The sequence below is a fragment of the Pezoporus occidentalis genome, unplaced genomic scaffold (genome assembly GCF_034315485.1).
Source record: "Pezoporus occidentalis ecotype Australia unplaced genomic scaffold, CSIRO_AGI_Poc_V1 ctg242, whole genome shotgun sequence".
Classification (NCBI taxonomy): domain Eukaryota; kingdom Metazoa; phylum Chordata; class Aves; order Psittaciformes; family Psittacidae; genus Pezoporus; species Pezoporus occidentalis.
This window is the reverse complement of record NW_026914308.1, coordinates 657,044-682,117: the sequence shown is the minus strand read 5'-3', so window position 1 is coordinate 682,117 and position 25,074 is coordinate 657,044. Positions and strand designations below refer to the sequence as shown.

Genomic DNA, 25,074 nt, shown 5'->3' with positions numbered 1-25,074 from the left:
GCTCATCCAGCTCCAACCCCTGCCATGGGGGCAGCTCCACATCCCTCTTGTGCTGCTGCCCCAGAGCTGGATCAGGGCTGCAGGGGGGGTCTCCTCAGAGCACAGCAGAGGGGCAGGATCCCCTCCCTGAGCTGCAGCTCATGCTCTGGGGGTGCAGCCCAGCACAGGGGGGGTTCTGGGCTCAAGTGCACACTGAAGCCAGGTCATGGGGAGCTTCTCCTCACCCAGCACCCCCAAGTCCTCCTCCTCAGGCTGCTCCATCCAGTCTCCCCCAGCCTGTGTTTGTGCTGGGATTGCCCCGACCCATGTGCAGGACCTTGCACTTGGCCTTGTTGAACTCCATCAGCTTCACATGGTCCCACCTCTCCAGGCTGTCCAGGTCCTTCTGGATCCCATCCCTTCCCTACAGCGCATCAATGACACCTCACAGCTCGGTGTCATTGGCAAACTTGCTGTGGGTGCTCAATCCCAATATCCATGTTGGCAACAAGGCAGGGAAATTACCAGGGATGAAGCCCCTTCTGTGGCCAGAATTAAAAGGATCATGGGCAATGCATGGGAAGCAACACCGAAAAACCTGCCCTCACCCCAACCAAATTGAAGCAAGGTATTAAAACTACTGTTAATGATGAGGATGACTCTCCAGGGGCACTGGTACATAGAAGCAAGCTCTCCCACAGACCCCCTGGAATGATCTTGGTGTGTAAATGAAATGCAGGACTTACCCTTTGCTCCTGGGTGGCCACAAAGGTCTGGAATCCAGGGGCCACCCCGAATCCCAGTTCCTGGACAAAGGGTGGCTCAGACTGGCTGTGGATCTGGACTTTGACTCCAGCCTCAAACGTTGTCTCCTCTGGAAGAAGAAGGGAGGAGGTTAGGAGGCTGTGGTGGGTCGGACGGTGTCCGCCTGCACGGGCCTGCCTGCCCCTCCATGGAATATGGTATGTGGTAAAGCTGCGCTGCTCGGGAGCAGGAGACAAGCGGTTGGGAGTGCTCCACCTGCATGAGGACACTTCTGGGCATCGAGGAAGAAAACCCAGCAGCAGCAGCATGAGCAGAGGACAGCCTGGACTCAGCCCACATCACCAGTGCTGCCCATCGGGACCAAGAGCATCCCCAGGCTCCTGGTCCTTTACCCTGCTGCCTATCCCAAGGGCTCACCCTCTCTAGAACACAGATTCATGATTTCTCCAGCTTGCTCTGTACTACCAAGCTAGAGAAAACAGGAGGTGACATCTACTTTCTAGCTGCTTTTTAGTTACAGGATTCATTCCCTTATTACTAAAACAAATAAACTCTTTCCTCCAAACAGAGGTTTCTACTGTCCATAAGGTTTCCTATGCTGAAAGCCTTTGATGCAGCCTGAGGCCACTTGGGAGACAATGTAGGGAATTAAATAACCAAAAAGTGGGTTACATTCAAAGGAGCTCATGTTTTTGGCAGCTGAAGTTGCTCCAAGCTGGACAAAGGCATTTGCAGCCCAGGGGCTGACACATCACTGAGTTAAGGGTGACGTGAGGTTCCCACATCCCAAAGCTATGCTGAATACCAAGTGACTCGAGGTCAGTCCCCCTCTTCCACGAGGAGCTAAAACCAACCCAAAAGAGACTTTATGAAGCAGAATTAATGGGATGCAAATCAGCCCCGAGTGTGACATAGGAACACTCTGGGCTCCTCTCATCACACAGGCATCTTCACACAGCTGGGGCATGCAACCTTCCTCTCCTTAGTACTGCTGCTATGGTCTCACATCTCAGCCAACTGGAGGGAACATATGGGCCTAAGGGGTGGGGGACTGATTTGCAAAGGAAGTTGTTAACTCTGCATAATTTGGTTTAAATACCATGCTACCCACTAATACGAATCCATGCCTGTGACCAGCAATACCACCTCCACGTCTAAACAGCTTCTGTTTAAAGATGAATCATTCTTTATTTTCTTACTATTTCGTGGTGTTTTTCTACTATTTTGTTACGTATCTCGGTTTTTACCAGCACTGTGTTCAGTCTGAAGCACTGATAGAAACTCGGCACCAAGGAATCACAGCCACAGAGCTGTTACAGCAGGGACTGCACAGGAGACAACAACAGAAGACACTACAGCAGGCAATGATATGGTCAGAGGAGAAGGGCAAGGGTTGAGTAAGGTATTACTGGATGACATGAGGATTAGAGATCAGGTATCGGGACCCCACTGCTTAAGAAGATGTAACTGCTGACTCAATTGGGCAGCAAACACATCAGCCTTTCTCTCCCAAGAGGACCTTCTTGGATCCTGCTCACCTCATAGCTCCCAAGGCAAACGAAGACAGAGACTGCAAGGATGGGAATGGGCTTATGCATGGATTTGTCATGCTAAGCATGATCAGTCACAGTGCTTAACAAGTGATGGTCCGAGAAGGTTGGATCAGAAACCTCTGGAGACCCCAGCAAGATGCGCTGCTGTCACCTTCACTCCAAGTGAGCAAATAAACCCTCCCTGCCAACCTCAAACCACACACTGCACAAAATCATATCATAGAATCCCAGACTGGTTTGGGTTAAAGGGACCTTAAAGCTCCTCCAGCTCCAACCCCTGCCACGAGCAGGGACCTCTTCCACTGGAGCAGCTTGCTCCAAGCCCCTGTATCCAACCTGGCCTTGAGCACTGCCAGGGATGGGGCAGCCACAGCTTCTCTGGGCACCCTGTGCCAGCGCCTCAGCACCCTCACAGGGAAGAGCTTCTGCCTAAGAGCTCATCTCAGTCTCCCCTCGGGCAGGTTAAAGCCATTCCCCTTGGCCTGTCCCTACAGGCCCTGGTCCCAAGCCCCTCTCCAGGTTTCCTGCAGCCCCTTTAGGCACTGGAGCTGCTCTAAGGTCTCCCTGGAGCCTTCTCTTCTCCAGGCTGAGAATTGCATTCAGCTTTTAGGAGCAAACAACATTTTTAGAGCCCCATTGTGACAGCAAGGCTGCTTTACACGCTGGCTACACAAAACCTGATGCTCTGCACCCGCAGCCACATCTCATCCAGCAGCATCTCCATATCTCAAGCACTTGACCCTGGCAACCTTTGCAGCTGGAGCTATGAAACTTTCAAACCCCAGCTTTTCTACCTAAGGCACAAATTGAAGACAAACAGGACTCAAAGTTCCCTTCCTAGGTCTGGAATACACCTGCAGATGTCTGGGATGGCAGTGAGCTCTCCATGCACTTGGTCAGGGCTCAGCTCCACGCAGATGGAGCTGGACTTTCAACCAGAGATGTATTGACCTGCAAGGCTCACTCTTAAACACACGCTCTCATTGATTGATGCCTCTGGTGCTCATGCTTATCTACCTGCCTGTGCATGAGCTCTGCAATGCTCCATGCAAATAATCATTTATTTTTGCCTCCTTGTGACAAAAGTGCTTTTGGTAACTATATATTGCCATGGCTTAGGGCACAGAGCATTGCTTACTGCATGGGGTGGCATGCGGTGGATGTGGAGCTTGAGTGCATCTCCTCTGAATCCCATGCTGGTGGGAAGCTGGCACAGAAAGTATGAGTTAATTTTGGCTTTTCCCTACACTGAAGCCTCCCAGAGCAAGGCTGGCATTGATCATCCTTGCTCTTGGCCTGTACTTATGTGCAAGACCCAACAACCACAACCCAAATCACTCCCTACCACTTTCCCGTGACGGAGGCAACGCAACCCTACTGTGACAAAACCCTGCCTTGCTTTTGCTCAGCTGTAATTGGGCTCCCCTTGCTCCAAGAGGCATCAGATGGATGTTGCCACATCCAAGCTCCCTGTCAGCTCAAGCTTTGCATTCCCAACCCATGAGGGGTTCCATTTGAGGGTCTCCTCCTTGCCAACACCTCCCCAGAGGTGACCCTTTGAAACACCCCAGTGCTGAGGGTCAAGCCACCTTTCCTCAGAAGCTTTGTCAATGCAGTGTCCCCATCCAACCTCATCACTGCTCAACAGCACCACAGCAGCCCTGAGCTCTGCAGAGGGCTCAGCACCTAGATGCCCAAGCCCCATAGGTGCCATAGGTGCCTCAGCACCTAGATGCCCATAGCCCCATACTGCACACACCAGAACAGGCTCAAACCCTTTCCTAAACCCCCACCAACTCCTCCAATGTCAATCCCCATCCTGTCATTCCCACATGACGCCCACTCCTACTGATCCCACCTGCTCCATCACTTTGCCTGGTGTTGATCCCCTTCCAATACTTCAGAGGAGATACCATATGCTCCCTTCAGCAATTACCTGCCAAGTTGGAGGAGAATGCTTCTATTTAGTCTCACTTGTTGGGCAACGGGAACCGTTTTGTCGAAACATTTTCCATCCCAAATTATTCTGCCCTTTTTTACACCAGGATCTGCTCTGCTCTGACTCAATTCCATGTATTTCCCATGCCTAGGTGTTGCCTTGAAGTCTGTCTGTGGATAAACCCCTGTACATTCGTATCAAATCCATATCAAACAAGATTATAATGGAATCATACAATCATAGACCAACCAGATTGGAAAAGACCTTTAAGATCATCAAGTCCAACCTTTACCCCAGGACTGCCTATAGCCTGCAACTATCCATAAGAGACTTAAAAGCAACAGGACTTGTATTTTTAAACAGAAAACCATGGCACGTAGGCAGCTGTAATCACGGCCGGGGAGGGGACAGCAGTTTTTAGGCCATAAAAGAAGCTCTGCTTTTATAACACACAGTTATTAATTTTTATCAGTGATGAAAAGCAGCATAAACAGCGCTTTTTGTGGAGAAGTTGCCAACCCCCCAGCAGCATTCCGTGTTTTTCCTGCAAGAACCATGCGAGGATGAAGCTATAAACATGAAACTGGCTTTGAAAAACTCTACTTCTAAGAAATCATTTACTACAAACTCCCTGTTTGCCACCACGAGAGAGAAATTAAAAGCCCAACTACGAAACCCTTTGATGAAATACGCCTGGACCAGTCCTCATTAGCTGCATCTCAAATCTTTCCAAGCTCCGTGCTGGGGCTGAGAAGCATTAATGTGGGTTAAACACTTGCTGCAAGCATAAGGAAGAGGAAGGTCTCACAGGACCCAGAAGCACAAGACTTGTCTGGTTCTGGGTGCATCCAGCTAAAATGAACATCCCTGAAGCAGAGCCAAGCCCAAAAGCTTCTGTGGCAAACCCTGGCCATCACCCTGATTCTGGAGGGGTGCATCCAGGGCTGTGAACACCCAAAGAGATGTGTCCCAGCCATGGTTTTGCCCGTTCTTGCAGTTTTAGCATCACCCATCAATAGGGTGAAAGATAACCCTGAAAACCCTTTGACAGTATCTGAAGGGGGCTACAAGGATGCTGGAGATGGACTCTTCATCAGGGACTGCAGGGACAGGACAAGGGGTGATGGGTTCAAACTGAAACAGGGGAAGTTCAGGATGGATACAAGGCAGAAGCTCTTCCCTGTGAGTGTGTTGAGGCGCTGGCACAGGGTGCCCAGAGAAGCTGTGGCTGCCCCATCCCTGGCAGTGCTCAAGGCCAGGTTGGACACAGCCTTGGGTGCCATGGTTTAGTGTGAGGCGTCCCTGCACGTGGCAGTGGGGTTGGAACTGGATGATCTTAGGTCCTTTCCAACCCAAACCATTCTATGATTCTATGACTGGCTCAAATGGCATTAAAAATAAAACTAAACTGCAGTGACCCAGGATCTGGCTCATACCTTACCATTTTTAAACTGATTTTGTGATGTTGGGAAGCCCAACCACAGCCCTTCGCTACACCTCCATTTCCACTTTTCAGAAGACCAGTGCCTGTAAATTCATTTCTCAGTGCATCCAGGTTGAGAACAGAGCAAAAATTGCCTGAGGACTGCATTTTAAAATACGTTCATATATATGACTGTACACAGCACTGTGTTTCCAAACAAATCCCGAGCTGCTCTTTTCATGGAAGTATTAGAGTAGCGTTAATTAAATTGGGGATTAATTCAGCATCAAGCTGGCTGCAGAGCGTATATGTTGCAGTTTGCACAGTGTTCTATTTCTGGCCTTGGCTTTCCATGACTTTGTCTGGGCTTTCTGCTCACAGCATCGCTCGGAAGAGCTTAATAAAGCTCCAGTACGCTTCGGGTGTGGGCTACAAAGTTCATCCTTGTGAACATGCAAGAAGATGTAATTAGAAGAAGAAACGCTGCCAAAGGCACGCAGCGACCCTCTTCCCCAGCCTGACTGCGTCCAAACTGATCCACTTCTTGCTGGCAATTAACATCTGAAGCTGGGCTTGGCACTAATTGATTGAGAATTGAAGATCCAGCCTTGTGTCGTGTCCTTTCGAGCTGGAGCTGTCACCTGCCAGCACAGAAGATCCTCCTACTTGGAGAGCAAAGCAGATCCTACACAGCTCGACCTCAGGAAAGCAGATAGGATTTTCTCAGCTGGTTCACATTATGACTGCACTTCAGTGGCCCAAAGGTTTATTCTGTGCAATAAAGCTTCTCCTGTGCTGTGCAGAAGTAAGCACAGAGCTGGGAGGTTTGGGTTCTCCCTAGACTTTTGCTGTCCCGTGCCTCAGTTTCCCTCAGTTTTCCTCAGTAAAAGGAACGCAATCACACAATCGGCTACGTTGGAAAAGATCTTTAAGATCATCAAATCCAACTGTTACCCCAGGACTGCCAAGTCTACCACTAAACCATGCTCCACTCGTTGGGCTGGAAGAGTCACCGGTGCCTCCTCCATGCTCTTCAAAGCTCAGTTCACATCCCAGGGTTACTGAGGAGCAAAGACAGGGACGACCTCATGGCAGAGTGCCCACAAGTGGTATGGGCAGCACCAAGCACAGCATCTGGAAGGAAGCACAGAGGTTCCTCCTGCGCTGGCTGCACTGCACCCATGAAGGGTATGTTGAGACCATGGTTTCTTGTCTCCCTTAGAGAGGAAGGCTCCCTGGGAGCAGAGGGGTTGCTGTTGCAGCACAGACATGCCCAGAAGATGCTGTGAGATGCTGAGGTTCACCTCTAATTTTTACAGCATCCTTTGCTCATTATCACCATGGAAATGATGGGCATCAGAGCAGGTGCTCCTCCACCACCATCCCATCACCCTGGGCTACACTGGCATCTCCAGCACCAAGCTGAGCACCCTGAGATGCTCTGGCTGTGCAAAATATCATGGCAACACCCCCATTCCCACCAAACCCTTAAATCCCTCCTGCACGCCTCCGATGTAACTCAGCAGCACATGGGACGTGTCTGTGTCCTCAGATTACCCACCAGTGTCTGTGCCTGCGGCCCAGCGCCTCCTGAGCACGTTGTGCTCATCACACCAGTGGGGCAGCCAGGACCCACATTGACCCAGAGGCTGTGCCTTGTGGTCCCAGCCCTGGGGAAGCCAACTTGCTGCTTCACCCAGGCTGTATCCATGCAGAAATCTCAAACAATGCCCAACATTTACATTGCTCCTAGACAAAAACTTATAGATGGAAAAAAAAACCCAACAAATCACCATGGAAACCTGCAAGAAAGCAGGACCCACAAGCCTACCATGGAAAATGGGGAATGATAAGGAAACCAGTTTAGCACCAGTGAAACCAGTTCCGCTCCCCTGTGCGTGCTCCCGTTTCTGTGGAAGTGTCATGTTTTGCTTCGCTTGAAGTTGCTTGGTAACAGGATTAAGTGAAGCTGAAATAAGAGTCTTCACAACAGGGTTTAGGGAGGCTTGGGAGCATCCGTTTGACAGGCGACTGAGTCGACGCCGCTTTCCCCACTCAAAAGCAGCAGCTTGAAATTGGTCCTGTGTATTTTGCTGCCGTGGGCTGAGCTTTGGCTGCTGGTTTGGGATCAATCAGGGACTACAGGTTTCCCTAGGGATGAAAATGAGATGTCTGGGAAAAATCCCTGGTGTCCTGCTCAGCTGCAGTAGGAGGGAGGGCCCCAGTGGGGCTGTGCTGAGTGTCTGTGACCCCAGCCTGGCTGCTCACCTGCACTGAAGAGGTACAGAAACCCCCGTGCAATAGCAGTGGGGAGCCCATCATGGTCTCATCCATCTGGCCAAGCTTCAGAGAGGTCTGGCTGCTACGGAGCACATCATAGCGTCAGCGCTGGACCAAGGGAATGGGAATAAGTTGATGTTGGAGGAGACTAAAATGTCCCCAAAGCAGCTGCAGAAGAGCCCCTGTTGTAGAAGAGGTGAAAACCTCACTAATGGCTTTCCAGGAGGTGTTTATTGCATTTAGGATGTGGGTGATAGGATGGGAAGTCCTACAATCTACAGGTTATAGTCCTATAGAGAGGATGGATACAGCCCTATATAGAGGATGGATACAGCCCTATATGGAGGATGGATACAGCCCCATATAGAGGATGGATACAGTCAACCCAGTCCTTTAAGGACAGGTCTCAACCTCATCCACTTTCTGCTGAGTCCAAAAACCAGGACACCACCTCCAAGGCTGTTCCCTTCACAACCTTTCGAGCGCTCTCCAATGTGATCTCCTTGCCATGGTCCACGTTGGGTCCTGTGGATGCTGCAGTGACATTCCTGGGGTCCCCACTGCTGCCGGAGGACTCACTGCTGCTGACAGCACCAACACAAGCTCTGGGCGAGCCCTGTGCCCAGCTCTGGACACTCACATCTATTTTCAGGCTTCTCTTGTCATTGGAGGAGCAAGGCAGGCAGCTCCAGAGTGATTCATCCCATCTCAGGGAGGTGCCTACAGCAGGATGAGTCACATTGCAACTTCCCTCCACTGAGCCAAGCCAGCTCCTTAATCTCCATAAGCAACTACGATAGGGTCGGATGAGCAGAAGCGAGTCCCAACGGGAAATCCAGGTGTTCCCTTTGCAGGGCTTAGGAACCAACAGAGGTAACCAGCTTATCTCTCTACAAACCCTTCCCTGCAGCTATGAAATCAAACCTTGCTGCTTCAAGGTGCTGCTGGCAACCTGCAGCAGGAGCTGCATGTTCCCCTGGTCCTCTTGAATAGTGTGGGATGATGGGGGAAAAAGGATCATTTCCTAGTGGATTCTCATGGTGGTGGTAAGTGATCTGAGACCCCCAAACATCAGCCAGGATGGCATTGGCAGACACACCGGTGATGACCTCAAGAGTACCGGAGGTTCTGATAATGATGGAGAGCAGGTGAAGAACAGCACAGAAGCACCATGGGACAAGCTCCACTACAGCAAGTCATAAGGTACTTCATGTGTGAGGTTAAAGATCTATTCTGGGAAAACAAACCCAAAAGACCCGCATCTGAAAGAGCCACCAGCACGAAAGGCCACCAGCTTGTGTTAAAGGCAAGCAAGGTAGCGGTATTATCTACAGAGGTAAATCAATCCTTCCTCTTACCTCTTGGGATACAGTCAGAGTATTTCAGAGGGGGTTTTCTCCCCTTTTTTCTGGTATTTTATTGAATGAACACTGAAAAACCTCACCTCCTTGTACTCGAAAGGGGCACAGAAGAAGCACGAGGGCTGCTTCCCCACCTTGACTGCACGGCAAAGGGAACAGGAGCAATGCTGTCACCATGAAATCACCCCCCTGGTTTGTTATTTCTCTTTGCTTCAGTGAGAAGGGACTTGCACCCAGAGGGAAGTTAAAAAGCCTCGTGCCTGCAGAGCCTGTGAGAGGGAGACTGAAAGGGGGATTTGGGAAGGGCAGGAGATGGATCTATCCTATCCCCATGGATCCCTATCCCCATGGCCCAAAGGCTGGAAAAGCAGCAGCAAAGCCTCTGCATCTAATCCTAAGGGATAAGGGCACAGAGCTGATGTTTTCATCCTGCACTGCTGGGATTTAACCACTGCACAACCCCTACAAGTGTGAACTCTGATAATATATAGAGGCTATAAACCCCAAACCACAAGTGAATGCTCCACTACACAAGGCAACAACTACACCTAGCTGGGAGCCAAAGCTTTTCCCACTGCACTTCATCTCCCACTAAGCATTTATTTGAGCATCTTCTACTTGATTATGTGGTCACCGTGCTGGAAGAGGCAGGAGATGGAACACAACCGAGCTCCTTCACCACAAAACCTAAGCCCGGAGAGGAGATTTATCCCTGCTCACCCCGTTCCAAGCTCTCTGTAAAGCGCAGTAGCGATTCATTACTCACCAAGTACCAGAAGGTGTTATAACAAAACTACATTAAGCATATCTGCTATTTTTAGTTGAGCATATTGCATTTGCATACTAAATCTGAGAGGCCATATGTCTCAACGTATATTATTAAAAAGCTCCTTACATAATGTACGGGGCAGGAGGAGCGGGCAGCAAGCCGAGCCCAGGGCTGTTAAACTGCTTCTGCTGGACACGAGGAGCCAGCAAATGAATATTTCAGTTCCTTGCTTCTCTCCTGTTAAGCTCAAGCTTCAATCATTAATAAAGTGGCTCACAACCTGCTTCTCTGACAGGGTCATACCAGGGCAGGGAGGGTTGTTCCTGCCACGTTATGCTGCTTATATGATGCTTCTTAGTGAGGAAGGAAAAGAAATGCCCTTCCCACCTCAGCATCCTTTGGGAAGAGTGACCACGGGAAGGAGGATGGCCAAAAACACAGGTATCACCTCCATCCCTAGAAGCTGCTGCCAGGAATACTGCAGGAGGAAGGGAGAAATTCCCTCTGGAAGGAAGCAATATTCCCCGCATCCAGAGCCGGGGGTGCCAGCCTCCTGGGCCACCCATCTGCCGGCTTTTGCTTCAGCAAGCTGCTGCCACTGCAGGGATAGGGATGATCCACAAAGATGAAAAAAAAAAAAACAAACCCAAAAAGAAGGAAAAAAGGAAAAAGCCGAAGGAAGGCGAGGCTTTAAAGGCACAGGAGCAGCCCTCACATCCCCCCGCTTCAGGAGCCTCGCTGCTTCCCCCAGAACATCTTGAAATATTAAACAGTGAAGGAGCTGCTGCTAATTTTGGCTGGTAGCAGAGCCAGATGGAAGCAGATTTCCCAGCACTGGGGCCGGGCTCTGCTGCTGCTCCTGTTGGGGAAGATGGATGGAGGGGACTGGGATACCTCAGAGGCTGAGCCCAGGGGTCCAAGCCAGCTTTTGGTGTTGTTTAAAGGGAGACGGCATCTCTGTGCACTTGGTAGTCAGGAGGTGTGGGTTCTAAAGCTGGATGTCTGAAGAGGTGCCAGGGAGATTTCCCACCTCTGAGCACTGCTGCCCCCCAGAAAGCCCCTCCGAATCCTGACACCTCTCCAGGAAAGTGGATCCCATGGGAAGACACAACAGTCCCAAATTGGGACTAAAGAAGATGACTGGGGTGGGTGACCATCCCAAGCAGTGATCCCACCGCTATCACTACCCTGACCTGTGCTGAGAGCCTCCATGGGACTGTAAGGTCCATGTGGGTCATCAGACCCACTTGTGCCATGTCCAGCTCCTCCACAGGATCTGTGCTTAGCTTTCCAGCTTGGAGGATGCTGTGTAGCTCACAGTGGTCCAGCACCACCAGGAGATAACCAGGATTTGCTCCTGCAAGGACAAGACTTCATTCCGCAGCCAAGCTCACGCCTCCCCATCACCTGCTCGCTCTTCCCATTTTGCAGCCACTCTGATGGGTAATAACCTTGCTCTATTTCCTCCTGGTCCCTCTCCAGGCTAAAGCACAGCAGTCCCTGCAGGCAGGATTCAGCTTCAGAGCTGGTCCCGTTTGCTTTTGCATCCTTTAGGAAAAAGCAATTTCTCTCCTAACGCAAACCTGGCTGGATGGGAAAGCTTTGAAGTCATTGTGTGATTAAATAGAATCACTGCTGGTACAAGGACACCTGAAGACAAGCAGTGGGCAGAGAGGTTTTTACCACTGCAAGGAACCCTGACTCCATGCCCTGCTGGAACTGCTGACAGCTGTAGTTATGTCCATTTAATTGGCATCGCCTATAAATGTCAGTGCTTTGAGTGATGTGATTTCAAAGCACTGTGGTGAACGTGGCAACTAAGTAAACACTTATTTTAATGGAAAAGGATGTGCTTCAGATGGGGGCTCTGACTACAGAATGACAGCAAAGAGCTTGTCTATCAGAGCAGGGGGAAAAACCCCAAGTAGTTTAGTTACATCGGTGAGGGAAATGCTTCTCCTGCATCCAGCTGGAGCTGGGTGAGCTTTAAGATCCCTTCCCACCCAAACGAGTCTGGGATTCTATGAAACCCCTGCTCTAACTCAGGATATGGGAGTGTAAGTCTTGGTTTCACATCCAAAGCAATGCTTCAGCAATGGGGTGTGGGAAGAGATTTAGCTTTTTCCACACATTTCCACATAAGATTCAGGTCCTCCTTAGACAATTCCCCACCGAGGAATTTTTACCCCAGGAGCCAAATGGATTTTAGATGTCAACAGAAGGAAAACCAAAAGTCTATGGGCCTGGGGAGCAGAGAATTTCCTATCAAAACCTTATTTTGATATCCTATTTTATAGCAATTTTTCAGGATGAGAGTTATGAAAGGGGGAAGAGCGGGTGGCCACAGGAGATGATGTTCCCTTCCGCTCCTCCAGCCTCAGCTTCCTACCAGCAGATCCTTTATGATTGCTTCACCTCTTCCATCATCTGCTCATGAAAACCAAACCCATTTTGCTCCAGGAAAGGATTTCCCCTCTCTTATTCCCTGTCTCACCTGCAGCCCAAAGCATCACTGCATCCTCACAGCACCTCCACCTCCCTTTGTCCCCCCAAAGCCTCCAATGATCCCCCCCCAGCCCTCTCTCCTCCTTCCATCCCCCAATACAACATATGGAGGATGCTATATATAAACCTCTTGGTGCTGTGCTGTGGGTGCTGCCCACGGGAAGGCCGGTGGGGCACAGACATGCCATGGCAGCAGGCAGTCTAGTATTTTCCTCTGATATAAATAACCTGTGAACATCACATCTAGTGCAGCCCGCGGCGCTGCAATGGGTTCTGCTGGAGCTGGGGGGAAGAAGAAGAATCAATCCGTGCTCTCCTGGAGATTTAAGCTGAAAACGGCGTTGCTGATACTGGACGTTGAAAACAGCAGCACAACAGAGCGGGCAGGAGGTGGAACACAGCAGCAGGACAGAACACACGGCAGGGCTTTTCCTTGCTGAGCTTTTGGGGAAATGGGGGCATTTTGCAAGAGACAAGGTGAGGGAAATGTTCGGCTCCTTGAGTTCTGTCCATCAAGCCCAAGGAGGTCACCAAGGTCCCTCCACAGCTCATGCAGTGGGATGGGTGATTAACCACCCCATCCTTTGACTTATTCAGATGAGAAATCTCATTTCAATGGGTAACAGAGGGTGGGATGCTTCCACTCCAGCTGTCAGAGCTCAGCTACCGTGTTCATCACCCAAATCCACCTTCTTGGGGGCCAACACACACAAAGAAATGACTCCTGCAAGGCAGGGGACTCCAAGAGTCAACCTGATCTAGTTGAAGATGTCCCTGCTCATTGCAGGGGGCTGGACCAGATGAGCTTTGAAGGTCCCTTCCAACACAAACTGTTCTATGATTCTATCCTCTATGAGAGCCTCAGTAAGGGAACCACATCTGAAATGTGGTCATTGGTTCTGGTCACTGGAGCCTGATGGATGCACACAGGGAAAGGAGCACACCAAAGACGCTGGGATGGGAAGAGGAGCAGGGAACCTGGCACTTGGGAAGAGTCCAACACAGCCTGGGTTGTGTGTCGTCTGGCGAGACGAAGGCTATGAATCCTCTCTATAAATACACCAAAAGCAAACATCAGACAGGAGCAAAGCATTTCCAATAGGAAAATATTTGTAATAAACCATAAATCCAAGCTAGGATAAGCTAATGGTGAGTCAATTTAACCCAGAAAAGGTCTCGAGCCAACAATACAGAGCTGTGGAGGAAGTGTATTGGTAACATGGGCAGCTTAAATACCACACTGCAATCATCTGCTCTTTGAGAAGAAGCATTGCCCTTTTAAAGCCCAAAAGGATTTTGGCTGCAAAGGCTCATGGACAGCCCCACTTCAGGGCTCTACAGTTCATGGTGAAAGGATGACGCCCTCCATCCTGGTGGGCACCACGCATGTTCTGCACACAGAAAGTGAAACCATCAGGGAACCAAGCAGGGGAACAGACCATCAGGGTGATGAAGATGTAAAAGCTGCCTCCTGCACCTCCTCACTCTTACGCAGCCCCAGCGATCTGCATCATTATGTTTTATGGACCCCAACTCCAACCCCATGGAAAGCTTTTGCCTCTGGACACCTCAATTCTCACCCTGGCACAGTGACTCTCACTGCTCCTGCACCCATGGAACACAGTCAACATCTTTATGGCAACAGCCCTGGGCTCACCTCCATGTCAACATCCCACCCTGGGGCATCAAAATGCCCAAATCCAGCCCCTAAAGCCTTGGTCCACTCCAATCCAAAGCCCAGCCCTGCTCCCTTGGCTGCAGCAGTGTGGGATGGAGCCAGCAGCCACAAGTTCAATACTAACTTGTATTGCAGCATTAATGCTTAATTCTTGCTTTGCTTACGGAAGTATTTATGGAAGCCCATGCACCACGATACAAACAACCCCATGAGGCCATTGTTACTGTTAGAGAAATAAATATCTGCACCGAAGGGCATTACAATGAGACACTGAAGATAAACAGCTCCTGGGATGGAGTATAACAAACTGCTGTGTAATGTTAAAATGTGTCACTTTTTCCCTTGGGAACACAGTCAGGGAAGAGTCTGGAGCATAAGAAATCCATCTCAACTGGGACATCACTGAAACAGGATTTTTTGCCATTTTTCCCTCCAGAATTGGCTCTGACATCCCTTGCGATGTGGCTACACCAGAGCGGCTTCAGCCTTGGCCTGGAATTAGATAGGAGTCAAATCTCCATGACCTGAATGTCTTGGAGGAGGAGGCTGGTGAAGTGATGGAGAGAGGCCACCAGTGGAACAGCCTGGATCATGGAAGAGCAAACTGGGGGGGCCTTTTGCTCCCCCACTGTGACCAGCAGCCTGGACAAATTCAGATGTTTTGGCAAGTGAAGAAGATAAAGTGTGGGGAGGATGCTGGATGGTTAAAACACCAGTGCCATGGTACTCAGAACTGGTGGAAAACGGGTTTCTTGCCTGAAACTGAGACTGTCTGGCACATTTTGGGACTCAGAATCCCAGACTGGCCGGGGTTGGAAGGGACCTTAAAGCTCCTCCAGATCCAACCCCTGCCATGGGCAGGGACCCCTTCCACTGGAGCAGCTTGCTCCAAGCCCCTGTGTCCAACCTGGCCTTGAACACTGCCAGGGATGGGGCAGCCACAGCTTCTCTGGGCACCCTGTGCCAGCGCCTCAGCACCCTCACAGGGAAGAGCTTCTGCCTTAGATCTAACCCAAACTTCCCCTGTTTCAGTTTGAACCCATCACCCCTTGTCCTCTCGCTGCACCCCCTAATGAAGAGTCCCTCTCCAGCATCCTTGTAGCCCCCTTCAGATATACACAAGGCTGTTTAACAGCAGGAATCTCTTTCACACCCCCACCTCCAAAGACACCTGTTTTCCTTTTCTCACACTGACCTTCCATGGGAAGAAAGGAGACTTTTCCTTCTGCATGTATACACTTGAGAGAAGGCAATGGCAACCACTTCCCTGCTCTGCTGTTCCCACTCTCCACAATATTTGAGTAACGACATCGCGTACTAGAATTTGTCACTTGGCCAAACTCTGCAGATGGCATTTCCCTCTCTTCATCTTTCTAAGCTTCTCCTTAAATAGGAGCAGTGGAAGGAAGAACCACAACAAAAATATTAAAACTGATCAACAAAACACAGGCACAGTCCTCTTCCCTAAAGCTCCCCAGTTTCACAGTGTGCTTGGAAGCACAGGGTACATCAGTGGTGGCAGCAAGCGAAATCCAACCCCAGATAGCCCCAGAATGCTCGGGCTTCTTCCCAACCTCTGTGTACCTCACAGCATTGAAACAGCTCAGTTTTTATTGCTACGTGGCTTCGCAGTCTCACTCTGCTGTCACTGAGCACAGAAGTCATCCGGCGCCATTGACAGTCACACCTGGGACATCTCACCTTGCCAAACAGAAACGAGCACGTGCTGGAAACACGTCCTGAAGAAGCAAAGATGCCAACACGCCAGCTGCATGGGTCACCAGTAACATCACTCACATGTGATGCGATGTGGGCTGTGTCACGGCCATCCCAGCCTCCTCTGAGGGACCATCACCAAACCTGTACCTAAGGCTCCAGTGAAGACAGCTTCCCTCAGTCCATTACGGGTACAAGGGACAACAGGAGAAGAAGGCACCTTTTCAGGGCTTTATGCCCTACCACTTACATCCATTCATCCTTCACCTTCCCACCTTGCTTGCCCCTCTCCTCCTACCTAGCTTAGTCTCTCCCATACCTGCAGACTTATCAGGGTTTTCCCTTCATCCTCTCCAAATCCCAGTGTCAACTCCTTCCACATTTCAACCATCCCAAACGAGCCCTAGTGCTGCTGCAGGTAACACTGTGCAGCAGAAGACCTCGCACGGTAGCAGGTCCCACCACCACATCATTGCAATGGCTGGATCTCCAGCACAGACTCAGCAGAGACGAGAAAGACCTTTAACACTCAAATTCTCTTTCTCCCTTTTCATGTGTCCTCCATACATCCGACCATCCCAGCTCTACTAAATACAGCAGCAGGAGTGCACTGCTCCCAGGCAGATGAGAGCAGCTTTGACTCTTCCCTGCCCTCCTTTTAACCTCCATAAAAGCTGAATGATTAATCACATCTCTTTTTTCCCTTCTTTCCTCCCTGTTCTTCTGTTTTGCTGAGTCTTTACATGCTCTCCAGCCACTCAGAAGCATGCCCTAGATGCTTTTTGCCATCTGTGATTGCTTTGAGTGCTTTGTATTACAGCAACGAGCCACAGAACAACCAGAGGCAGCTGTGCTCTTCAACAGAGATGCTCAACATGGACCATTGCCTATTTTGTCTTGTAAACAAGACAGAAGAGAGCCATAACTGAAAGGACAACGAGAATTAGGTGATGCTGCCTGAGGATGAAATGAGATGAGGGATGAAGCAGCCATCAAGAGCTGCAGGAAACCCCCAGGGAACACATCCGAATGGTGCATGGCCACTGGGGCTCCTCGATTGCTTTTATGAAGTCCTGCATCATCGCAGGAAAAACAGAGTTTATTTGCTCCATATCTTGGGCAAGACAGATCATTGGCTCCTTCAGAGCTGGCTGAAGCAATGATGCTTTTAAGAGACCACCGCGCTCTATCTGTGTTGCTCAGCACAAGTGAAATGCTTCCAGAGCACCTACAGGAGTGGAAAGCCTTTCCATCATAGAATCATCGAATAGTTAGGGTTGGAAAGGACCTTAAGATCATCAAGTTCCAACCCCCCTGCCATCATCCTCAGCACAGCTTTACACCACCCAGGGACTACAGCAATTTGCCTTGGGAAGCACCTGGGAGGTCTCAAACGCCAACCGGAGCCCTTGCTGCTCCGGGCTGGAACAAGACAGTGCAAAACGATCCCTGCACCAGAGAGATGAATACAAATAAATTCAATTAGTCCTTGCAAAAGACTTTGAACTGCAAAGGGCTTTCTAGCTGCAAAACCTCCTGGTACCTCTGTGAGATTGATTAGCAAGTGTTGAGGTCTTCATCTCCCAAGAGGGAAATGAAGACACTGGGGGGAGGGTCAAGACCTGACATGAGGGATAACGACCTGGATGATTCCCACATACAACTGGTGAATCCGGGGAGCATCCCAAAACCCCACCAGAGCACCGATACCTCACTCCCCCCTCAGAATAAACAGCAATAGAACTCAGATGTTTGCAGGTGCCTTTGCAGCTCCTGGGACAGCAAAGGCTAAGGCTGCAGCACCCAAACCTTGCCACCTTGGGGTGAGTCCCCCACGTACCGCCTGGTAGCCGCAACATTGGCTGTGCCAGGCTTCTTCTCATGTCTCCTTTTACCCCATGAATTCTATTCTGAGCTCTGCTATTTTGGCTACAGACATTAAACTTCACCCACCAGCCACAAAGACTTGAATGAAAGCCGCAGCATGAAATGCGTATTTAATTCTAATGCTGCATGGCCTTGCTTTGTCATGTGTCTGCTGATTTGAGGTGCCTTTTCTCTGCTTTACCACATTTCCAAAGCCAGTTTCTAGCTTTTATTCCTTTAATTTTTTCTTCAATGAAACATTTCCTGGCTTTGGGGCTTTTTTCTTCCTTAAAGAAAAGCTTTGGAAGCATCCTCATCCCTTAAAGGGTTTTCCCATTAAGTCACTGATAGGTATTTACAGCCTTCAGTTCATCAACTTTATGTGACTGGGGACATCTGCCTGCGCTTGCTACACCAGTCCTGTGGTGGATAAAGCCTTGTTGTCACGCACCTCCTCAAGCAGGAGCAGCTTTCCCAGCCATCTCTTACCTGCTCTGCACATATGTATCTGGATAGGGGACTGGGTGCTGGGAAAGGAAGAGGTGAGATACCTGCAGCAACAAGCACTGTGATTTCATCTCATCCTTCTTTTAATTCGTGGTGTTTAACTGCCAAATTGGACCTAGAGGACATTGTGTGATGTGCTGATTGCACTAGGAGGGGCTGAAACACACTCCTTAGATGAGCTTGTGGGCCAGGACCTCAGCATTGAGCTCATCCTGGGGATCAGAAGGGTTGCTGGACAAGACACAGGGATGCCACTGACTTGCCTGCACTTCTTGGGGAGGAAATCCCTTGCAAAAAGCCCACAGGCTCATGTTCACTTACGAGCTGTCAAAGCTGTTGAGATGCTCTCCACAACAGCTACAAAAAGCATCTGTTTTGGGCTCAGAAACCCAAAAGCTTAGAGACTGTCTACACATGAAAATGTCCTCCTATTTACTGAAAACACACAAGCATTTGATTTTGAAACCAAGTTGAAATCTTTCCCCCTCCACTTCCCTTCTCCCCAGGTCACAGAATCCCAGCCTGGTTTGGGTTGGAAGGGACCTTAAAGCTCCTCCAGCTCCAACCTCTGCCACAGGCAGGGACCCCTTCCACTAGAGCAGCTTGCTCCAAGCCCCTGTGTCCAACCTGGCCTTGAACACTGCCAGGGATGGGGCAGCCACAGCTTCTCTGGGCACCCTGTGCCAGCGCCTCAGCACCCTCACAGGGAAGTCCTTTCACTCCATAAGCTGTGTTTGATGGCCAACAACACCAATCCTTGGGCAACCCAAGCCTGGATCAGCCCCTGACAATTTCCTGGGTACCTGCTCCACCACAAAAGAGGAAGCCCAGCTTTTCCAACCATGCATTGGCTTTTTCCAGCTCCATGATAACATCGAGAGGCCCTGGAGAGCAATTCACCACCAACAGGAGTCTATCGGTTATGTGACGACCTTAATGACATAGCCCAGACACAAAACCCTGAGTAACCTTTGAGCTGCCTCTCTTCACTCTGGAGCTATTGATGAGTGTGTTCAGGCAAACAATTTCAGCAGCAGCCTCATTCTGTGGATGCTCTGGTTGTCAGGGGGCTGCTGGAAGGTGGAAATAGCGTTGACCTTTTCTCCCTAGGAAACCTGGCTAATTGAATGAATTCTTGCTCTCATTAGGAAAAGGTCCAAGATGCAGCACATTTTATGCCTCCCTTTAGGTGACACCAACCAGCCTCCTAAAGGTCAAACTGTCTTTGATGAGTTCATCAGAGATCAGAGTTTCCTATTGCAAAAAAGCATTGAGTCCTCCTAGCCCAAACCCCTCAGTGTTATTTCTGCTGAAGGCCACTGCTGCTTTATAGGCACCATTTATCTCTTTGGAAGTTTAAGTCTTCAGAAGGATGAATCAACCCTGTGTCATTGGGATTTGGGGTGTTTTTCTGTCGCATTGGCTAATTATGGCTGCCTGGTAATGCCAAACTTTCACATCATTTCAAATAAAGCAGTGTTCTGCCTTTGCAGCACTGCCTGTGGTGCAGAAGTCATTTTGAGGTAGCATTTAATAGCTTATATTAAAGCAAGAGGAGATTTATGCAGTTGGAGCTTGGGTTCATTTTGCAGAAAGGGGCATCAAGGATAATTTGACTCGAGGATAAAGCAGCAAAGGATAATTTGACTCTCTAAGGATGAGTTTGATGTCACTCAACCAATTACTGTCCTAGTTCAATCTTCCTCATTGCTTTTACGGGCTCTCATTGCAGATTGTAATCTACAGTATTTCTGGCACAGAGGTGTTGGTGCAGGGCTCTGAACACACTGATCACTCCAGCCCCATGCTTTCATAAGCAGCCAGTACTTGCAGCTCGCCCTTGGTGATGGGGGATACCAGGTTTATGGCTTTGCGGCTGTCTTGACTTGGATTTTGTGCCTCTCTGGGGCTCTCTGCTCCAGCAAAAAATGAAATCCAGCACTACCCAAGATTCATTTCTCTGCTCTGGCTTGCTGGGAGACACGGGGTGGGAGAGGAGCCGGGGAGGGATGTCCACATGGCATCACCAAACCCATTGCATCAACTCAAATGCCCCAGTTAAAGCTGTCCCCCTCCGTCTCCCCAGGTCCCAGCTGCAGTTTGCAGATAAATTCAGTGTCATTTTCTCCATCTTAAACCATTCTGCATTCTTACTGTGAATAATAAAAGCCTTTTTTGGTCTTTTCTCTTTCCAGAGGGAGCAGCGTTCATCTGCCTGCGCTGTTACACGTTAATCAGCTGGTGAAAATGCTCTGAGCTGAAAAGTGCTGGAGAAAGCAAGTTACTCATATACACACACCTTGGCCTTTCTTCTTCTGTTCTTAATATCTTTTGCTATTTTAATTGATAAATGAAACCGAGAACCGACCCTTCCAAGGCAAACAAGCTTCGTCTGCAAAGAACTGCCCTGAGGCAGCCACAGCTGCATGCGGAAGGCAATATCCCATAATGGAAAAGAAATTGCTAAGGCTCCGAGAAGCCCTGGAGTCAGCACTGATCCCACAGACTCTTAAGGACGTGTATTCCTGCTTTAAAATGTGCTCATGGTTTTCCATGCCCACATGTATGAGGTATCCCCCTGCAACCCACTGCCATACCCCACCACTGACCATGCTGCGTAACTGCTGCTACCCATCACTTCTTCATTCCCTGGTCATTTCCTACTTACTTTGTATTTACAGATGAGTTTTATGTTGATTAGGATTATTCCACTTAGACCTCCACAAACTGTGAGTGAAGCAGATGCACAAATTTCCTATTCCCAAACTCTGTCGTCAACGCTGGTGGCTCAAAGCCTGCAAACCCCATGGTCTAAATCCAAAAACAGCCCCTTGGACCATGTCAGGAACCCAGTGCATTTGCAGCAATGGCTTGGGAGAGTCCAGGCTGCCTCTTCCACCCCTTGAACTCAGATCTTTGGTAAGGAAAAGGAGGTGTGGGTTTGTGAAGAACTGCCATGAATCATCTTAATATGCAGAAGTAAATGACAGTGAGGGCTTTGTGCATCTCCACAGCTGGCAAAGCAAATGCTCCAGGGCTTGGGCTTATTATGCACAGAAGCTGCACAGCTGGAGACCAAGTGCTGGGGCTGGAGGGGCTTTGGGGAAAGGGGGGGACATCTGACCGCTGAGCTAAACCAACTGTCCTTGCTCGCTGTTAAAGCCCTTGCAATGACGATGCTGTAGTAGAGCAGGAACCCTGCTGACCCATCTCAGCAGCACGGAGATGCTGTTCAAATCCGTTTTGCCTGGCACAAAATCCCAGAGGGCAGCGGGTGTAAAATAAATAAATAAAAATGAAAGAAACCATGGAAACGCTCTCAATTTGTGCCCACACCAGGAAACTTTCCCCAGATGGATTTCCAGGGTTAGCAGCGTTGGCCTCCAGCCACCCCGTGCCTGCCTGGAGTCACCCTCACCCTCTCCAAGTCCCCTCCATGGTGACTTGGCTGCAAGATCCCAAAGGTTATCCGGGCTTTTGTGAGCAATGGCAGAAACAGCCCTGCCTCCAGCCGAAAGCATCACTTTGGTGCTGGTTGCAAGGAGTGAATGTGGATGATTTGTGTGGCAAATCCCTTTGAACTGATCCCTGGAGCATCCTAAACTGTGGGCAGGTTCTGGAGATGCTCCACTACAGATCCCCATACTCAAAGCAGGCAGTAGATCCACCAACACAGCCCTGATTACCTATTCTTTACCAGAAAAAAAGCTACCAGAGACACCTTCTATAAAATATGACCCACCCCAAGCTGTACACAAAGGCAGGCAGCGAGACTTGTGCCCATGCTGGCATATGACCCCCCTGCAGTCCTGATCCAGCTCTGGGGCAGCAGCACAAGAGGGATGTGGAGCTGTTGGAGTGAGGCCAGAGGAGGCCATGGGGATGCTGCAGGGCTGGAGCAGCTCTGCTCTGGAGCCAGGCTGAGAGAGCTGGGCTGGGGCAGCCTGGACAAGAGAAGGCTCCTAAAGGGGAGACCTTAGAGCAGCTCCAGTGCCTGAAGGGGCTGCAGGAAAGCTGGAGAGGGGCTTGGGACAAGGGATGTAGGGACAGGCCAAGGGGAATGGCTTTAACCTGCCCGAGGGGAGACTGAGATGAGCTCTTAGGCAGAAGCTCTTCCCTGGGAGGGTGCTGAGGCGCTGGCACAGGGTGCCCAGAGAAGCTGTGGCTGCCCCATCCCTGGCAGTGTTCAAGGCCAGGCTGGACACAGGGGCTTGGAGCAAGCTGCTCCAGTGGAAGGGGTCCCTGCCCGTGGCAGAGGTTGGAGCTGGAGGAGCTTTAAGGTCCCTTCCAACCCAAACCAGTCTGGGATTCTGTGATGTCCCAGGGTACGTCTCTGCTTTGCAGGCATCCCACTGCCAGCTGGTCCCCAGGGAGATACAGGTCAGGGCTGGCTGAGGAGTGCTGCTTGCTACAGCATGGATGGCACCACTCTTCTCCCCTTTAGAAACTCAAGAAGGCCCCAAATGGCCCTTTCCAGACGAGCCAGCAGTCACAAACACATCCAAGCTAACTTCTCCACCACCAGGGCTTGTGTGAAGACCCCGGTTAAAAAATAAATCTGTGCTAATTCAATATCCCTAAATTCAATTTGGAAATGGAAAGAGATTAGCAGAATTAAGGCAGCTTTAATGAGGAAGAAAAGCAGCAACATGGAAATTCAATGGTATCAAAACCACCTGTACCTCTGGCTAATTTGAATTAATCCTACAGACAGGCCTCAGCGATGCCCAGAGGGAGGGGAGCCTCCAGCACCTTGGGCATAGCAGAGCTCGTTCTCCATCTCTCATAATACACCATCAGCTTTTCCTTTTCCCAAACCACAATTCCCTGGAGAAGGGCTTCTTCCAGCCACCAACAGATGGTTTTCCCTTGCATCCATAATTTGATGGCAGGGGTTGCGATGTACCACTTCTAACAGCATGAAAAAGCCCTGCAGGGAAGCAAAGAATCAATTCCAATTCAAATGGGTTGGGTGTGAAGGAAACAGGCTTGAGATCTTCCTCTGCATGACCTAGATCAGAAGTCTTCCTTGTAGCCCATGTTTTTCACCGAGCTAAGTAATAGCAGCCCATAATACTATGTGATAGTCTTCTAAGTGGATTTAAGCCTCAAGCTTTATAGATTTCATGCTTCTTCTTAGTGCAGTTTTATAGCGCATTTCTCATCCCCTTTCTCTTTATTCCGCGTGTTACTTGGTTAATTGGTATGAAATGTTCATCGTTACCCAACAATTCCTGAAACACAGATGCAGAACGCCCTGACTATTTCTTATTTACAGCCCTGTAGCCTGAGTGACTTTCAGTTTACTGTGCTGCTGTATGAGGTCACTATATAATACCACGGACCACTCCAGAAAGATTAACCCCAAGTGGATTCCCTTTGCAATCAAATAGCTGCCACTATAAATTAGTTTCTTTTCTCTATTTGATGGCATTCCTGACACTTCCCCTATCAAGTGCAATGAAACAAACCCCCTCCACAGCCCTGCCATGCGCCAGTGCCTCATCCTGCGAGACAAAGATGTGTAACCGTGGAATTTGGGAGACTCCGAGCCATATGTATGGCTCCCACCTACGCTGCTCTGAGTCTGTGGTTTGCCTTTTCCCTCTCGGTTCCTGGAAGGAGTTTTCCCTGCTACCAGTTTTTTTCCATCTTCAATTGAACTTCCTGCAGGATTGCTATGCTTTGGGGGCTGTCTGCATCATGATTCCCAGCTGGAACATTTAAGGCTTTCTTTAAAACCCAAAGGTGATGTGAAGACTTCAGCCACAACTTATTTCCTCAATTCCTTCCACGTGTAGTGCGCTCACAGCTAAAGCACAACCCTAGAAAACATAAATCCCAGCAGTGCAAAACTCAAAAGACAAGATTTCCATCTCTTTTTCTTTGTACCATCATATTTTTCCCAGGATTTTGACAGTCCTGACACAATATTTTTGCACCCCCAACGATGGCAAAGCTGCCTGATGCCGTGCCATCCAGATACAGTCAAAATACCCTGTTCTTTGCACTTGAAATTAGAGACTGAAGCAGTCTGTGTACACTCGCTATTCCAAAATTAGACTGCACATAAATTTAACATGTTCAAATAATGGGCTTGCATATGCAGACAGTCAAGCTAGAGGTATATTTTTCTATTACAAGTAACTTGTTAGAGAAGATATTTCATCTTCCCAAGATATTAATGGATACTCAGAAAAGGCCTTTTCAAACTGACAATGCACTTCATTTTGTTTGCTGAGCCAGTAACAATTAAATCAGTTTTAAATTACAAAGCATATGCCAACGTGACATGGTGGCAGCAGCTCCTGAGCAGCCCTATCCCAAGCTATGAACCAATATTTTCCTTCTTAGCTTCTTATTTGAATTGCAAAGGACAGTTCTATAAGAAAGACAAGATCCCGAGGCAGCAAGTGAGGAGATTTTGGGGCTCTGAAGGAGAACGTGGGTTTATGGCATCTCCGAATCTGGAGCAAAAAGAGAAGCAGCTGCGGGACTAAGCACCGAGCAGGATGTCACCGTTTGGGCCTGGCATTGGTAAGAATCAGCCTTGCATCCAACAGAACCACAACTGCTCTGAGGGCCTGAGCATCCTGGGGTGCAGGAGGAAGATGTTGTGGCCATGGCTGGGATGAAGAGGCAGTGAACTAGAACCTGGATTGTTCTTTGGGTGGCTGTTTCCTATGGGACAGACCCTTGAAGGAAGCATGAGCCAAGGCCACCATAATAGGCC

The 25,074-nt window shown here is 49.6% G+C and overlaps 1 protein-coding gene across 3 annotated transcripts in view; it reads right to left on the bottom strand.

Moving 5' to 3' along the window:
* The window catches only part of LOC134165563 (acid-sensing ion channel 2), a 436,549-nt gene that overhangs the window by 18,891 nt on the left and 392,584 nt on the right, over positions 1-25,074 (bottom strand). For all 3 annotated transcript variants that reach the window (XR_009965572.1, XM_062622508.1, XM_062622509.1), the window contains exon 3: positions 726-853. Coding sequence is in view for 2 of the 3 variants with exons in the window: in XM_062622508.1 (XP_062478492.1) it covers positions 726-853 (128 nt within the window). In the remaining variant the exon portion in view is untranslated. The remainder of the gene's footprint in view (positions 1-725; positions 854-25,074) is intronic.